The following is a 17,153-nucleotide window of genomic DNA, read 5'->3' on the forward strand; positions in this document are numbered from 1 at the left end:
GAAATTAATCAAAAAATGGGATTATACAGGGCGGATTAGTAAATGTGAGATTATTAATATCAACTTTTCCTTAAAAAAATGGAAGGAAATTTGAATTATGACCAAATAATTAATTTCTACATCCCTTTCGGATTTGTTGTTTTATGAGAAATCTTCAAGGAGAGAAATTCATACATGATTGTTCATGTATATTTAAAAGGTGAATATATCTATATGATATGAAATCTTATTAGACTTGTCTACATATAATTTTATCATATACCTTTTATAATTTTTAAGAAATGCATTTAAAGATAGTTTGAATTATATTTTTAGGAGGAAAAAAAAGAGAGGATAAACATTTTATTTTCAAACCGTTCAACTTTTAAAGAGATTGATTAATAACAAAATTATGGAACTTAATTCATTCAAATCTTTGTCCTTCAAAATTAGTATCCAAATAAAAGAACTATGTTCTTCTAAATTCCTTTCCTTCATTTTTCTGCAATTGCATCCATATAAATAAAACTCTAAGCTTAAAATGACACAAGTTAGGTCCTAAGTCATGGACAAACAAATGAATCAATGAGCCAACTTCAGTGCGAGTCATGGAGAATAAAAGTGTTGTGTGTGCGGATCTTGCACTATCGAGGCATGGTGAGTTGTATGTTTAATTTTCATAAGTTTCGCTCAACTTCACTCGACTAGAAAGGGTTGGTGGTAGAGGCGGCACAACTCATGCTTAAGCATGTCAAGGGTAGGGGCTCGTGTCAATATCGTGTTGTGCCTGGGAAAATTTTATGTCTGTATTAGATCTAGGGCACTAAAAAATTCTGCATGACACGACCTCGGCCTATTGATTTGTCGTGTCGTATCTCATGTTAGCATGTATTTTTGTTTGAAAATTTTAAGGTGAATGTTAATAAAGTTGGAAATATGTATTTTGAACATTTGTATTATAACAATAATAAATATTTTATAGATACTTTATGCCCAATCATTTTGAATAACGCTTGCATTTTATGTCTTACTGCGACTACTAGCACATAGTTAGTCGATGCTTATTCCTCAGATTCTATCATTGCTTCTTTTTCGGAATCAAAAGTTCATGATTTGTGGGCCTTCTTCCTTCACGCGGCATTGCTTTGTGGTTTTGTGCTCAACTCATTGTGTTTCATGTCAAATTATAAATTTATTATACGTGACACATTTTTAGCTTACATTGTAGTGCTTTAGTATTAAGTCGTATTTTATCATAAGTCGTATTGTGTTGTGTTGTGTGTATGCACAATTGTATCAAAGGCGAGTCTGGTCCGTGCCCACCTTGCCAGTGCCATCTCTGGTTGGTGGTGTAAATCTAGTTGTTTATGCAATCTATGTCCCGGGAGAAATTTTAGATTGGTGGCTAAGAAAAAGAAAATAAGAAAAAAAAGGAGAAAAAGGGTGGCGAAGCGTTCATACTTCCATTATATTTCCAAGAGCTAAATCCCCTTTCATTTTCTCTCTCCCGCCATATCTCCAAGACCACCGATTCTCGCTACTCAATTTGGTAATTGCTACTTCATTTAATTTTGTTTTGTTCATTCTTTGCTATTATCGAATTGAAATTATTGAATTGAACTTTAATTTCGCGATTAATCTCAGATCTATGCGCTATCATTGCAAATTATATTACTCAGATTTGAATTTCGGCCAATGTATTTAACAGATCTTAATCAGGATGGATTTCATGAAGGTTGTCGATCAAGCTGTTCGCGAAATGTAAATTCTTAACAGTTTCTCATTGTTTATTTATAATTTTGAATCCGAATCTTGTATTTTGTAATTTTTTTTGACGCATTAGGGTTTTGAATTTTTTCCCGTCTAATTTTCGTATAATTGTAAACTTTCGTTGTAGAAAACGAGAGGTGAACTTGAAAGTGTTGAAGGTACCTGAGATTGAGCAAAAGGTTAGTTCTTTTTTGGATTGAAATCAAACTCATTGGTTGTTTTTATCTAGTTTGTATCAAAGAGCTTGGATTCAGTTAGTATCTGCGGATTTATTCAACTGTTTTTTTTTTTAATTTTTATCTTTTTTTATTTCTTGTTCAAGTTTGTATCATGCTAGGAGATTTATCAAACAAAAAATTTGATGTATTAGATTAAAAACGGGAAAACTTAGTTTAGGCAGTAGCTTGTTTGATCTAGAAGATTGGTGATTTTATATTGATTTTATTATTTCAAGTGTGTGATCAATGCCTTGTAATATTTGTTTGACTAAGATTTATAAGTAAGTTTAGTGAGAAAACATTATTTCTTGAATGTAGTTGATTCTATGCGCTTATGTGGCATTGTTTTTGATAGTAGGATTTATGCAAACCATAAAACGATTTGTTTCGAATTTGGATGGTCAAGACCTGCTTAAGTACCTAACATGTTTTAATTCATGTGTCCCATGGATATTTTACAACTATTTTACAACTTAATTTGTGTATCTAACAATGTTCACTTAATAGTTTTAAAATATAGTTTAGAATTTCCTTTAGAAATCATTACGCAATTTTAACATTCTGTCCACTAGAAACTTGGATGACATTAGTTTTTTTTTTTTCTTTCATTAGGAATTGAGCTGTACTTCAACATTGGTGAATACTATCTATAGCTCTACATCCTTTTGGAAGAAATATAAAATTTCTAAATTTTAGTAGCTAGTTTATGGAGAAGGTACATATGTAATCGCTCTTTAAAACTATTGTGCTAAATCGAGTTGTTATGGTCTGCTCTGATTGGCCTGTGATTGTTAAATAGCCACGTCTTGTTTTTTAGATATTTGGTGAATCATGGAGAATAGAATATGGTCCCCTAGTTCCTTTCATCTTATGCCATTACTCCAATGCCAAGGGGCTTCCGCGTTAGCAGTATTTGAGGGATCAGATGTATGCCACCTTACCTTTGTAATAGCGAAGAGGTTGCATCCAGTTGATCACTAATTGCAAATGTAATCTGTAACTTCAAATGATTTTAATAAGCAATTTTACTATAGTCTATTATAATTTAGAAATCAAAGAGCTATAAATCGACAGATCCATCGAGAATAGACATACAATCTTTTCATGTCACCTCAAGAAAAACGATCCTTTATTTTTTTTTTACAAAAGTACTGTCATTTGGTCGTGGGGGAGATATTAATGCTAGGAGTATGGATTGCCAGCTATTTTATCCCGCGATCATTACAATGGGAACATATTCAAGAAGTGTGAAGCCAGGTAATTGTTGAATTGCATAAGCTATTAAGGTAATTGTTGAATAGCATAAGCCGTTTAGATAGTCAGCTGGAATCTCAATTGGTTCTTTTTGCCTCATCTATTTCACCCTCCCATTTTTACCAAGTAGTGGATGCCACTAGCATTCTGAATTTTTCTTGACTGCAATGGTTGTATCTATCTTATGAAGTATTTGAAAGGTCCATATGCACGCAATGATTAGAAGAAAGCCGTGTTCAATCAATTTGTATGATGGTAATTTCTTGTGAATTGTTTCTACAGTAGTAATCAGCCTAGATTTCGTAGATATCTAACTTCACAATTTACAAAGAAGGTTTAAGATTTTAGTTTAGGAACTAGAATGGGTCTGTGAGTTTGGCTTTTTAGCTTGTAATTCGTTATCTTGCTTATCTTCTACTGGATGTTGCCAAGCTAGAAGTGAAAGGATAAATTATATGGGGAAAGTCCAAATTTGGCATTCTTGAGCACTTGATGGCTTTACGCAAATCATTGAGCAAAGTAACTGGATAGATGATCATTTATGGTATCGACACAATGCCTGTTAGGCATCAATTTCTGATGCAGGATGTTTTCCTTGCATATCCTTATTCTCTATAGGAAGCAAAAAGTATTCCTTTTTAACTTTATCTGAGTATTGCATTTGTGGTTTATTTTTGATGTGTGAGTTGAAATCTGGTACTCAACTTGAAGTCCGAAAGAATACTATCTTTCAATAATTGATGAAAATCTTAGTTTACTTTTTAAGTAGAGTTCTCGTGGAAAGTCTGTTAAATTATGGCTGTAGAATACTTAGATGCTGATGGCACCGCTGAATTTCAGAACTGCAAGGTTTGGTGCTTTTAGACATTACTAGCAACATCTGGTTTGTTACATGGCCCAGTACTGTAAACTGTGAACTCCTTGATCGAGGTTTCTAGTTTCTTAGTGGAATCAATAACGACCTTTTTATTTTCAATGCTGAGTATGCAAGGCCCCTATGGCTGAGTCAGGTCCCATTTTACATGGTTTTGCGCCATTTATTTGGTGAAGCTCTTCTAATCTTTTTTCAGAACCTTAAGTGGCACGCTAAACTCACTCATCCTGTCACCCACATTAATAATAATTGCAGATATTTGTCGTGACCCTCCTTACGCTTCCCCACTGTTCTGGGTTGTCACTAACCAAAGTGTCTTGCTGTTCAGTGAATGGGAAACACAAGACAGAATCTAGTGTATGAGATCAGAGATTTTAAGAGAAGGAAATGCTTGTTTATTAGAGAGGAATTCTCTCTTGAGCACTTAGAGTGGCTCAATACTCCCAAGTGTCATACACCAAATATTAATTCCCCCCATTACAAGACCCCCCCCCCCCCCCAAATCCTTTATATATGCTGAGGCTTTATTTCCAAAACTACCAAAAAAATGACAACAAAATAAAAACAATATAACCGGCTATACTAATTACAACGCAGCATTATTCCTTTTTCTTCCCTCATCGTACACAAGTATATTTAATTTCTGGTTTATTCATTCGTCCTTCCATGACAATATTGTAGGTTGGACCTGCCCATTATAAAACATCGGAGTATTTCGCATCTGTTGTGACTTGTGGGCAAGTTTGTGGGTTCATAATAACTTAATGATGGTTTTCTCAATATGAAATGATTGATAGGTGCTGGATGCAACTGATAATGAGCCTTGGGGTCCTCATGGAAGCGCACTGGCAGAAATAGCTCAAGCTACCAAAAAATTGTAACTTCTAGTAATCTGAATCTGACTAAATTTTCTGAGTTAAAAGGGGCATTCTGACGTTTGGTTTCTTAATGTGCCTGGCTTCTTATCTCGTCATGCACTAGTACTGAATGTCAGATGATTATGAATGTACTGTGGACAAGACTGGGTGAAACTGGCAAGGATTGGCGCTATGTTTATAAGGTACATAATAATCTCTTTCTGCGATTATTGGAACTTATTGATCTGGCAAAGTTTTGTAACGCAAGATAGATTCATTTTGATTTCTCGTCGCACTTATTATGCAATGTTTCTTATCCAGGCACTGGCTGTTATAGAGTATCTCATTGCTAATGGATCTGAGCGAGCTGTTGATGAGATAATAGAACATACTTTTCAGATCTCAGTAAGATTTTAATCATCTAAAATTTTCAGTGTTGTGAAAATATGATTGTTCATAAAGTACACTTTCTAATGTTTATTTTCTTTTTTGTGGATTGGTGAAGTCACTCACCTCCTTTGAATATGTCGAACCTAATGGGAAGGATGCGGGGATCAATGTGCGCAAGAAGGCAGAAAACATTGTAACCCTTCTAAATAACAAGGACAAAATAGAAGAAACTCGTAAAAAAGCTGCTTCTACTCGTGAAAAGTGTGTCTTTGAATTTCTAATGTTATATGTATATCCCATTGTGTAGATTCTAATTAATAATGAAGTTGTTGCATTTGTTTAAAGGTATGTTGGTCTCTCATCAACGGGTATTTCCTACAAGTCAAGTTCAGCTTCTTATAGTGGTAGCAGTTTCCAGAACAGCAACAGGTATGGAGGCTTTAGTGGCAGATATGATGATGATAGTTACAAAACCAAGGACGAAGATCATTTTGGTGAAGACAAATTTGATAAATATGTTCCTAAGTCTCATCAAGGAGCTTCTGCAGAAAGAAAAACATCTTATCATAGCAGGTAAACTGATTAAGGGTTATCATACCTTAATGTTGCTTCTCGTTTCTCTTTCTGTTATCTTTACCTTATATTCTGTGGGAAAATTTTCATTTACTTGCAATTAAGCTGATGTGGTCCATATTTCTGTCGTTGATTCTATGTTAACTGTTTTGTTTATGATGGGAGAAGCTTTGAGTAAAGGTGGGTGGAAAGGATGAAGGAGAGAGAGAGGGCAGGCCTTGATTTTAAAGAGAGGAAGATGAGATGCTGCTTAGGAAAATCACTATTTTGTTCATCCATCTTTTGGATCAAGGCTTTGGTTTTGGCAATGTTATTGTGTCGCTATCCATCTTGCAACCAGTGCTTTTTATTTCTTTGTATTCTGCAGATATGCTTGGACCTTGGTAGAGCAATAGAAACTGGTCATGTAAAAGTTTTTACCTCAAGACAGGGATCTTATTGAATGACTGCAGTGTTTTGAATTCTATAACGGGGTTTTATTCATAGGTTTATTTAGGTGAAGTTTTTTCTGTTTATCTGCTGATGAGGATCTATATTTTTCTAATTGTTGATGCAAGTGCCAAAAAACACTTAACAATGACGTTGACCTTAATCATTTAATCGAACATGTCTTAGCTTGTACTTTGGAGAGGAACCATGAGGATGTGTCATATGTGAGTGAATTGAGGTTTGGAACAATCGATGAGGGGCTTAATTGAGGCAAATGAGGCTTCACTAAAGGGTGAAGCTATGTCTTGAATGAGGCAAGGCATGGTATGAAGGTTGCTCGAACAAGGCAACACGAAAACGAAGTCAGAAGTGGGTTAAAGAGGTGTGCTCGTTCAAGGCAATTCAAGTGCTCGTTCGAGCACATTGTGCTGCATCATCAAACAGTGGGTTCTGAATTGAGTGCTCGTTCGAGCACTTTGCCTAGGATTCTTTTTGGGATGTTTGAGCTACGGTATGACATTGATAGAGCATAGTATTCCTTGGTTAATTGCTATGTTTATTGTTGTTTATTGCTATACTTAATTGTGGGTGTTAATTGTGTGGCTTAATGGTGATTAAATGTGTGGTTCTAGAATGATGTACTTCTTGCCTATAAAATGATACATCATTCATAAAACAAAACATCACAAAACACACAAACTTGTGAGAGGGCTTTTTCTTTGTAAGAAACTTGAGAATGTTCTTCATAGAATTAGTATTGTGATCTTGAGAGGATTGTTCTCAAGATAGGGGAGGTTTATTTATATTGTATTTTTGAATCTTTATGAATAAAACTACATTTGAGGGGGAGGTATTCAAGATACCTCATAAACACTTGTGTTCATCTTTCCTTATTATTCTCATCTTTTTTTTCCATTGTTGAACCTCTTAAAGCTTTCATTTCACTAATGATTCCCTTGGGACTCTATTCCTTGTACCTTTCACTTGATTGATATATTTGTGATATAAAAAAATTTCAATTTTCATATTTCCTTGTAATTTGAATCATTTCCTAAAATCACATGCTCAATAAAGTTGTATCTATTGGTATAGTGGCAGAGCTACCTACATTGATCTTCCAGAATGTTACTTTTTAGCATGGATTTGGACTATTGGTATTCGTAGCCGAATTTGGGATAATTTTATAAGTTTACCTGCCATATTACAAGCCCAGGTTTTTAACTAGGCTCCTGCGTCCTGCCTATGGAATTGTTTTTTTAGCTCAAGATACGTAGGATGTGTCCTTTCCTTGAAATTTCAAGGAAGGCGTTATAATAAGACCCTTGATTGGAATTGCCATGTTTTCTAGCAAGTCTAAACCTGAGAATATTTTCCTGAGATTTTGGATACTTTTATTAGGGTTCACACTTGTGCAGCTTCTAAAAACTACTTTTTTGGGTTTGAAGTAAAAGTGGGGTCACTTCATTTACAGCTATTTAGTTTTCTGTTGGAGGACACCTTTTTTCTAACCCTTTCGCTCTTTCCCCTCTTAATGATTAATTAAGGTGTTGAGTTCTATCAGTACTTAGAAAATTCAGTTTGCTGGGTAAATCATACATAACTAATTTTCTTCTTAAGTGCAATTGTGCAACAGATAAGGGGAGCATGTACTATGTAATGTATCTGTATGTATTGCTACTTTGCTAGAGTAGATTTCTGTTTCGCTTGCCCTAGTTTGCCTTAGGTGGGCATGTGCTTGATTTTCTGGTTTTATCCACCCATGTTTTGGACTCATTAGAAATATGCTATGAGCCTATGACTCAAAGGATTTAGTTGCAATTTTGGCTGATAGATGTTCTTTGTGCAGCAGGAACCACGATCTTCCTTCCACAGGTCAAAAATCATCCTCAGGGATAAAAACTGACGAGTATGCTGCTATTTCACATCAGAATGCAAATTTACCTTCCACTGCTCAGGTAGATGATGATGATGATTTTGATCCACGGGGAACTGCAGCAAAAAGTATGTTCTGGGATTCTGGTCCCAATCTAACTATTTGATTCATCCACATCTTTGAACTGATCTTTCATTTTGTTGCTGTTACTTTAACCAACTGAAAGTACTCAAAATGATCACTGGCTTCAATGTGAATTTACTCAATGATTATCTGGCTTGAATATGAAAGTGCTTGCCTGATAACATTTTCATACATCTAAATATCATTGAATTCACTTGGAGCATGTGTGCAGTGAATGTCATTTACTCGTTGCATCAATGATATGAATAACATTTTCATAAAACAATGTTTTACTAGTCATCTCATGTTTTCATCCTCATGTAAAACTTAAAACCCCAACCTCACTAGTATGTTTTTACTTAGCAGAGCCTGCTGCTGCAAGCTCACAACAAATGGATCTCTTCGGTGAAAGTTTGATTGGTGACCTCTTGGATACACCTACAACTATTCCGTCTCAGAGCAGTGCCATGGGTGAAAAGTCATCTGATGTTGATCTTTTTGGAGATGCTGATTTCGTATCAGCAGCTCCTCAAGTGGAAGCAGGGGGGAGCCTTCAAACCCAGGTTGAATGCTTTTTGATAGTTTTTAGTAATCGTAAACATATTGATATCAAATGAACATTGAGGAAAAATTGGAGCTTGATTGGGATGTTTTAATTTTCTTATGAAAAATAGTAGTTCATTCACCAGTTGTTTCTCTCTTTTACCTGAGGTTTTTCCGAAATCACATATATGGTGGTGATCGGTGATTCTAAGTTTAAGAGCCTCATGTATAGAAGAGAAAAGATATTAAAAAAAGCTTTTGATGTTGGTGGCATAAGAAGACTTTCCTGCCTTGTGGAGGCTTTCATATTTGAAGCATTCTCCCTTCGATCCAATTTATTTGATATATACTTTTTAACTTTAGTTGTTAGTCACTCTTTTGGGTAAGATTTATCTGTACTTTTTTCTCGATCTGACCGTTCACTTTCTTTTCACTTCCTACTCATTGAAACATAAAACTTATGCCAAAGTTCAAGGAACCTATTGTATTGGATGGAAGGAGTAAAACTTAAAATTTTAAACTTTTAAGCCTTTTTTTGTTTGTATTCTTTCTCTTGAAGTAGTGACTTCTAAATAAATTGTTGATAATCATACAGCCAAATGTTGATCTATTTGCTGCACAATCTGTATCCGCAAATGCACAGCCATTGCCATCAGCTGCAGTTTCTTCAACAATGGACTTCTTTGCAGCATCTGATCAAGTTGCACCAACTGCAACTAAAACTGAAAATATTGGGTCATCAAATGTAAATTTTGTAGATCCTTTTGCTGCTATTCCATTGAACAGCTTTGAAGGATCCAATCTTCTAGGAACATTCACCTCTCATACAGATCAATCATCTTTGGAATCCACAGAGAATCTGCTTAAGAATAATTCTGTAACTTACTTACATGGCAAATCCTTATCAGAATCAAAAGCACCTCAGAAGGGCAATTTCCAAGTCAAGTCTGGAATTTGGGCTGATTCACTAAGCCGTGGGCTGATTGATCTTAATATATCTGCTCGTAAGTTTTTCATTCTTTGGAATCTTTTTAATATGGCTATTTTTCGTTTGAATTCATTTTTCTTATTTTCTTGCATCCTATGTAATTTGGTTGGATTTCTTATGCTTAATATATAGATGAATCTGGACAAGCGACAACTTTAATATTAAGTTTTGATAGTGGAATGGTTGGTTTCATTTTAAGACCTGCCTGTTTTGTTCTTGCTATGCCCATTTTGCACTCTGTCATTGTAACTAATGCTTCCATGAATTGGCACCATCATACAAACACTGTACTAGCACTTCTACCTTCATAAAGTATTAGTAAGCAGTCTGGTTTTGTCTCTGCTATTAGCTACTTGGGAGTTGAAGTATGTTATGGCATTGAAAATTGGATTTAAGGATAGCATGTACAAATCGAAAGTGTGATTTTACGTCTTAAGGTGGATGTAAGCTTTGCATATAACAGTCAGAGAAGTGCTAAGATGTTCCAAGAGTACCAAAAGAAATGTTCTTATTGATGATTTTAGTTTGGTAGTTGAGTGTGCAGAATGAGACAACAATAACGCCAACCATTCAAAAGCCTTAATATTTAAGTCCTAACATATGGTGTTGACTTCGACTATCAAACAAGAGATCATCGGTAACAATGATTATACTTTCCTGGGCTCTATCTAATACTAATTCATAAAATAAGAAAATAAAATAAAATAATTATCCATATATATTCTCCTCCTTCATTCAAACCTATCGAGTCATATGTTCCTATGAATCTCGATTAAATCAAATCACTTCTATAGCATATTCTAACAATTATTATCCATGGTTGATCGTCCAAGCATAGAACCAAATTGGTTTTCCCAATTGATTGTGCATCTTCTCAGAAGTGTTAATTATCCTTTCCATAGATACTAGTTAGTTTACCAATCTAATCCCATCTACCCCAAACATTTGAAAATCCCAATAGGAATACCATCACGATCTACTGCTTTCTTTTGTTTCTTTTTCTTCAAAGCTTCTTCCACATGCACTTTGTTTATTCTTTATGCAAGTTTCATGTACAAAATGGGAAAACCTTGAAATTTGGTTGAAGACAACAAAGATATTTTTGTTATTGCCATCTCTTTTTATTTATTTTATTTTTTTTTATTTTGCTTGATCATTAGCTTCTCTTTTCTCTAATTAGATGAAAGATCCAACAAAGATGGTTTTCCGTTCCTTTTCTAGTGGATAATTTTTTAATTTGACTCTTATGTATGTGAAGTTATAGATGTTGTAAGCAATTAAGGGTCAAATAGTAACAACCTCTTTGTTTTACAAGGGTAAGGCTGTGCATATTTGATCCAGGTTGCTCACATTTTGATTCCTAGAGCTGGCCTTGGAGAGTCACTTAGTAGTATTGAGGTAATGTAATTCTCGTTTATGTTTCTTCCCTCACCCCATTTTATGTTTCATTTATGATCAAAAAATAGTAATGGTTTCTGATTCAATGTCTTCAAAATATTGTTAAGAGTTTTAAAAGTAGGGGTATGAGAAAATTGTGAGATTCATCTACCTTCGATCGTCTTTGTCTTTTTTAATTTGTGTGATATCTTTAGTTACGAGGGAGGTAAACAATATGAAATGATTCCGGAACATAATTAATCAAAATGCTGTTCAGTACTGCATGTTGTACTATCTGCAAACTTCTCTTTGGAAAAGTTGTACTGATGAAATGACCACATATGAACAAACTCTATGCAGCCAAGAAGGTGAATTTAACAGAGATCGGAATAGTCGGTGGATTGAGTGATGGATCAGAGGACAAGCAGAAGGCAGCTCCGACATCTTATTACATGGGATCAGCCATGGGTATGGGTACGGGATTTGGTGGAACCGGTTCTAATCCAACCACAACTGGTGCAGATGATTTCTTTTCAAGCTTTACAAGCAGCAGCCAGTATCAATATGGAGGCTTCCAGAAATGATTAATTGAATTCAATACCATTATTCAAATTGTTTTGGTGATCTCAATATATTGTTTGTTCAATGAGAGGCTTAAGTTTTAAGCAATTTTTAGTGTGGCCATCTGGGGTTTATCCTGATATAATGCCGTCGCGGTGATTAAATCTTCAAAATGAGATTAATTCGAGGCTATATTGCTGATAAGGAGCTTTGTTTTTGAGTGCACCTGCATGTAATGTTGTATGTAGAGATACTTGAATAGAGGAAAATAATGTATCTTTATTGTGGTTTACTTGTGTCAATGTTTAAATTATTTTTCTGTAGATCTGAAAAAAGAGTTGAGATTCAAGTGAACCAAATTGGTGTATTTTTTGGTTTGATATATTTTTTTAAAGATTGAAAAACCAATTTCTTACTCCATTTTATATTTGATATATTGTTGCATACTAAATTGATTTTTGATTGTGCTAAGTCTTAGTTGGTAGTTTCACATTATCACTTTTGTTTTGATTATTTAATTATTCTTGAAAATTTATTACATATTTTTTTCATCCATTTGTTTTTCTTGTCTTAAACATTGTACCCATATAACAACATTTAAATGATAGAAGAATAACATATTTACTTCTATAATTAAGCTTTTTATAAAATAGTTGTGATTAGCAAGTAAATTGAAAAAGCATGTACTATTATTCCCTTGGTATTATTTGCGTTTTACCGAATTTTCTATAATTTTATTTCGCCGTATATTTTATTACCATCCATACATTAAATTAACTTTTTTTATTTTATCCACATATTTCTTTCGTTTATCTATAATATACACTTTTTCCTCCCAACTCTTAAAAAAATACTCATTTTATAGTTAAAACAATTCTTTAGAGACATAAGGAGTATTAAAGGAACCAAAATAATCATAAATAAAACATTTTAAGTGATAATAGTCATAGATATACAAAATGACAGAGACAGAGATATTAGTACAAAACTCAAAAGGAACAGAGAGCCACAAGTTATGATTAATACAAGCAAGAAATAAGGTACAAGATTCTATATGCCACATGGCAATCCATTAACCAATTGGATATCAAACTTATCTATCCTTTAAGATAAGCCCAGATCCTTTTCCTTTCAATAAACACTTCTTCCAACCATCAAATTATAACCAATTTCTCTCCAAACATTACACATTGCATTGCATTCATACCAAACAATATGGCTTCTGTGTGTGCTTCTTCTGCCACAACAGCTATTTGTGCTTCTTCTGCCAGGCAAGTTCTTCACACTTTATTATCCTTTAAAATAATTTTTTTTTTCTAAAATGCTTCTATATTTTTGAAATATGTACAAAAAATAAAATATTGATTAACATTACTAATGCGAATAGTGGGCTTTTAAACTATGAAACTTTTTAGTCATGATCATGATGAAAAACATACTATACTCTCTTCATCATATAGAAAAGTAGAGCTAAACTCGTTTCGGCGAATGGCTGTTAGTCGGAGTTTTTACTGGTTCAACCGATTGTATGAAAACATTTGGTTAAAGTAACTCATTGGTTGTTGGGCTCTAATACCATATTAAGTAATCAACTTAATTAAAAGCTTAAGTTGATGATGAAAATCTCAATATATATTATATATTATAAGAGTTTGTTGTTTATTAGAGAAAAACAAGTCAAAAGGCAATAGTCAATAAAAAAACTTATCATACTAACTTTTTGGTTTAAGCTTACACGACATACAACCTATCTTAATCGGATTCTTCATTTTGCTTTACGTACTCGTGTCCGATCCTTGATACTCGGACATTAATATGACACTTAGACACTTCATTTTAGACGTAAAATTAAATATTTAGACGTATCTAGCACTTATTCACGTACCAGTATCCGACATCAATACCCGAGTCCAAGTAACATAGCATAAAACCAACAATAAAACAACCAATAGTCAAACACGCCTCATTAATGTCAAACTTAAACTATAAACTTAATGATGATACAGTTCACAGAAGAAAGGAAATGTGTTGGGGGCAGGAAGAGCATCATTCCTAGGAGGAAAAAAGTTAAGAGACACAAAATACAGGGCCCCAGTTACTTCAAAATCATTATCTGTCTCAGCAGCAGCAGCTGAGCCTGACAGACCTATTTGGTTCCCTGGCAGCACTCCTCCTCCATGGCTTGATGGAAGGTCTTTTTTTTCTTCATTTCATTTCTATGCATGATGAATATTAATGTTTTTATTGACTACTTTTGGGTGACATTTTCTTATTTTCATTTCTTTGTATAATTGCAGCCTTCCTGGAGACTTTGGATTTGATCCTCTTGGATTTGGTAAGCTTAGATCTTCCACTTACTTCGTAATTTTTTCTGTTTAGTAGCGTGTTTTGATTTAAAAAACTATAATTAAAAGTAACGAGCATGGGTGCGTGGTGGTTATAAGCGCGTGCAAGATGTCTAATCGCTTGAATTTAGAGCCTCAACTACATTACATGTTTTTTTGTTTTTTTAGTTTAATTACTTGTTTTCAGATCCTATACATTTGAAAAAATTATACTTTCTTTTATTCATCGTAAGTGTCCTATTTGCTTTTTAAACATTATTCATCTTTTATTCTTAATTTAGATTTTATTGTTAATCTATAAGCTAAAATATAGTTTAGTGATCTTGTTTGATTCGTTTCAATGCAAGATTTATTCATATCAATTTTTTATAATTTTTTGTTATGCACAATTAGAGATATTTAGAATTGAATAAATGCATTGGATAGAGTGTATAAAGTAAACAAGACACTTACGAAGAATAAGAATTATTGGTCGTTTGGTTATTGTTACTAATTAGTGATAATGAAAATAATTTGTAGTGTAAATTTTCATATTATATATTATGTCATTTCCATGGATTGAATTTTGCGATGGAAATAGGATTATTGAAGGAGAATAAACATGAGTATGAAACTTGTCAAGAGACATTCCTATCCAAATTACACTAATTTTTCATTACCATTTCCACCCTTTAATTAAACCAATTACCAAACAGGCCGGTATACACTTCCAAAGACTCAATACATTTACTACAATATATTATCAATTTTCACGAATCTTCTTCATTTTATTCGATATATTCTTGTCCTAGACTCGTGTCTAGGGCATCCGATAAGAAATCTTGATTTAAAGCTAGTTATGTAATGTGTCTAATATGTATGAAAACCTACCTTCTTCACCCGGGCTTGGAACCAACAATGTATGCCGAATCAATACTCAAAGGCGGAGTTTTGAACTACGTATTTGTAGACGCAAAAAAAAGTCAAAAAATAGGATAAACTGTTAGGAATTAACTCAACCAAAAGCTAAAGTTGATGGTTGAGAAGATGTTATATACTCTAACATAAATATATGTGGTGTATATACTAAATTGCTTAAGCTTATGATTCAAACCCGTGTTCAAGTTATGATTTAACGAGTTGTTTTACCATAACCCATTATAATTTGAAAGAGTTATAAATATGGACATATTACTTGTAATACTAAACAGGAAAAATTGACAATAATAATCCAATCTTTTACATCTGCTGTGATAATCCCACCTTTGAATTATGTTTTAATAATCTAACCTTTGTCATGTATTTGCCCATAGTATACCAAATTACTAATATTAGGTAATAATAGGGTATGCTGTCAGCAAACTAAAACAAAGGTTGGATTATTCTTAGCGAATTAAGAGCAAAGGTTGGATTATTAAAAAATAATTTAAAGATGAGATTATTTACAGCGGACCAGCAAAAAGTTAGATTATTAATGTTAATTTTTCCAACTAAAAAAAGTTATTAGAGTATAATTGTAATGCTTAAATTATACTACATGTTTGAACAGGTTCTGACCCAGAGACATTAAAATGGATGGTACAATCAGAATTAGTCCACTGTAGGTGGGCAATGTTGGGAGCTGCAGGTATTTTCATCCCAGAATTTCTAACCAAAATTGGAATCCTAAACACCCCATCTTGGTACACTGCTGGAGAGCTTGAGTACTTCACTGACACTACCACCCTATTTGTCATTGAAATGATTTTGATTGGTTGGGCTGAGGGCCGAAGATGGGCTGATATCATCAAGCCCGGTTGTGTAAATACCGACCCAATCTTCCCCAATAACAAGCTCACCGGAACTGATGTGGGTTACCCTGGTGGGCTCTGGTTTGACCCGTTGGGCTGGGGTTCGGGCTCACCCGAAAAGGTTAAGGAGTTAAGGACTAAGGAGATCAAGAATGGAAGGTTGGCTATGTTGGCTGTTTTTGGTGCTTGGTTCCAACACATTTACACTGGAACTGGCCCTATTGATAACCTCTTTGCCCACCTTGCTGATCCTGGCCATGCCACAATTTTTTCTGTAAGTAAACTCTCTATTGAGCAATAACGTGTTAGAGTATATATCATATCTTAGGGCCTCAATTATCAGTTTAAGTTATTAATTGAGTTGATTCTTTAACGTAGTATCAGAGCTAGCGTGATAAGAGTTAAAAGGGATTTGAATCTCAAACACCCCTCATTAGGAATATAATATTTCATTCGTCTCTTTAAATTTACTATATAAGATCTAAAAAGCAACAAACTCAAAAGGATAAATAATTACATTGATAAAGTATATAACATACCATGGGACTGATACTCGAAGCTCAGTTGGTTACTTGACATATGCTTTGATTTTTTTTCAATAATTGATTACTATCAAACTCTAATTACTTGGTGCAATTGTTCCCATTTCAGGCATTTACTCCCAAGTGATGTGAGCAAGGGTGAAAGATATAGGTGGTGGTTGTTCTAGTTCTAGGTGGAACATGAAGCTTAATTACATACATTATCTTTGTGGGAATGTACAACCAATTTGCTGATGATCTTGATTGAGTTTTTAGTTGTTGCACCTACATATTGTTGGAGCTTTGTACAAATACCTCTTGAATCTAGTACATAATTATGAATTATATCATCTAATCTTAGATTTAATCACCAATTTTCAAATTATCTATTTGTGATCAATTGAAGTCATATGCCTGAAAATAGACATAACATTCATTCATTAATAATTACTTAATCTGTCCCTATGAAAAACATCATATAATCAAAATTTATGAGAGCTTTTTAAGTCATATGGTGCAAATTTAAAGTAAATATAAGCAGTATTTTTTTAAGATATGATATATTTAAATTATCAAAATCATAATTTGACTATGATTTAACTACAATTTTATTTTAGAAAATTGTCTCTATGACTTTATTATTTAGAAAGTAATGTCTTTAAGATTCAAGCTTAGGAGGAACTAGGAATGATAATTAATTAGTTTGACT

At 33.7% G+C, this 17,153-nt stretch overlaps 2 protein-coding genes across 7 annotated transcripts; both read left to right on the forward strand.

Annotated features, from left to right (window-relative positions):
* Window positions 1-1,221: 1,221 nt before the first annotated feature.
* Window positions 1,222-12,229, forward strand: LOC130803970 (clathrin interactor EPSIN 1). 6 transcript variants are annotated; one of them, XM_057668222.1, is made up of 12 exons: window positions 1,222-1,528; window positions 1,624-1,740; window positions 1,877-1,928; window positions 4,893-4,972; window positions 5,077-5,155; window positions 5,274-5,357; window positions 5,458-5,603; window positions 5,688-5,915; window positions 8,191-8,345; window positions 8,704-8,903; window positions 9,479-9,887; window positions 11,609-12,229. In XM_057668222.1, the coding sequence occupies exons 2-12, from the start codon at window positions 1,700-1,702 to the stop codon at window positions 11,830-11,832; spliced, it is 1,698 nt and encodes a 565-aa protein (XP_057524205.1). In that variant the 5' UTR covers window positions 1,222-1,528; window positions 1,624-1,699; the 3' UTR covers window positions 11,833-12,229. The 6 variants fall into 6 exon arrangements, with proteins under 6 accessions (XP_057524205.1, XP_057524210.1, XP_057524204.1 ...); XM_057668227.1 differs by having other exon boundaries at window positions 8,194-8,345; window positions 8,707-8,903; XM_057668221.1 differs by having other exon boundaries at window positions 1,688-1,740.
* A 548-nt stretch (window positions 12,230-12,777) lies between these two features.
* LOC130803971 (chlorophyll a-b binding protein, chloroplastic) lies at window positions 12,778-16,811 on the forward strand. Its single transcript, XM_057668228.1, has 5 exons — window positions 12,778-13,080; window positions 13,816-14,001; window positions 14,107-14,144; window positions 15,683-16,197; window positions 16,575-16,811. The coding sequence occupies exons 1-5, from the start codon at window positions 13,025-13,027 to the stop codon at window positions 16,590-16,592; spliced, it is 813 nt and encodes a 270-aa protein (XP_057524211.1). The 5' UTR covers window positions 12,778-13,024; the 3' UTR covers window positions 16,593-16,811.
* Window positions 16,812-17,153: the final 342 nt, after the last annotated feature.

Source organism: Amaranthus tricolor, chromosome 17 (genome assembly GCF_026212465.1).
Source record: "Amaranthus tricolor cultivar Red isolate AtriRed21 chromosome 17, ASM2621246v1, whole genome shotgun sequence".
NCBI lineage: Eukaryota > Viridiplantae > Streptophyta > Magnoliopsida > Caryophyllales > Amaranthaceae > Amaranthus > Amaranthus tricolor.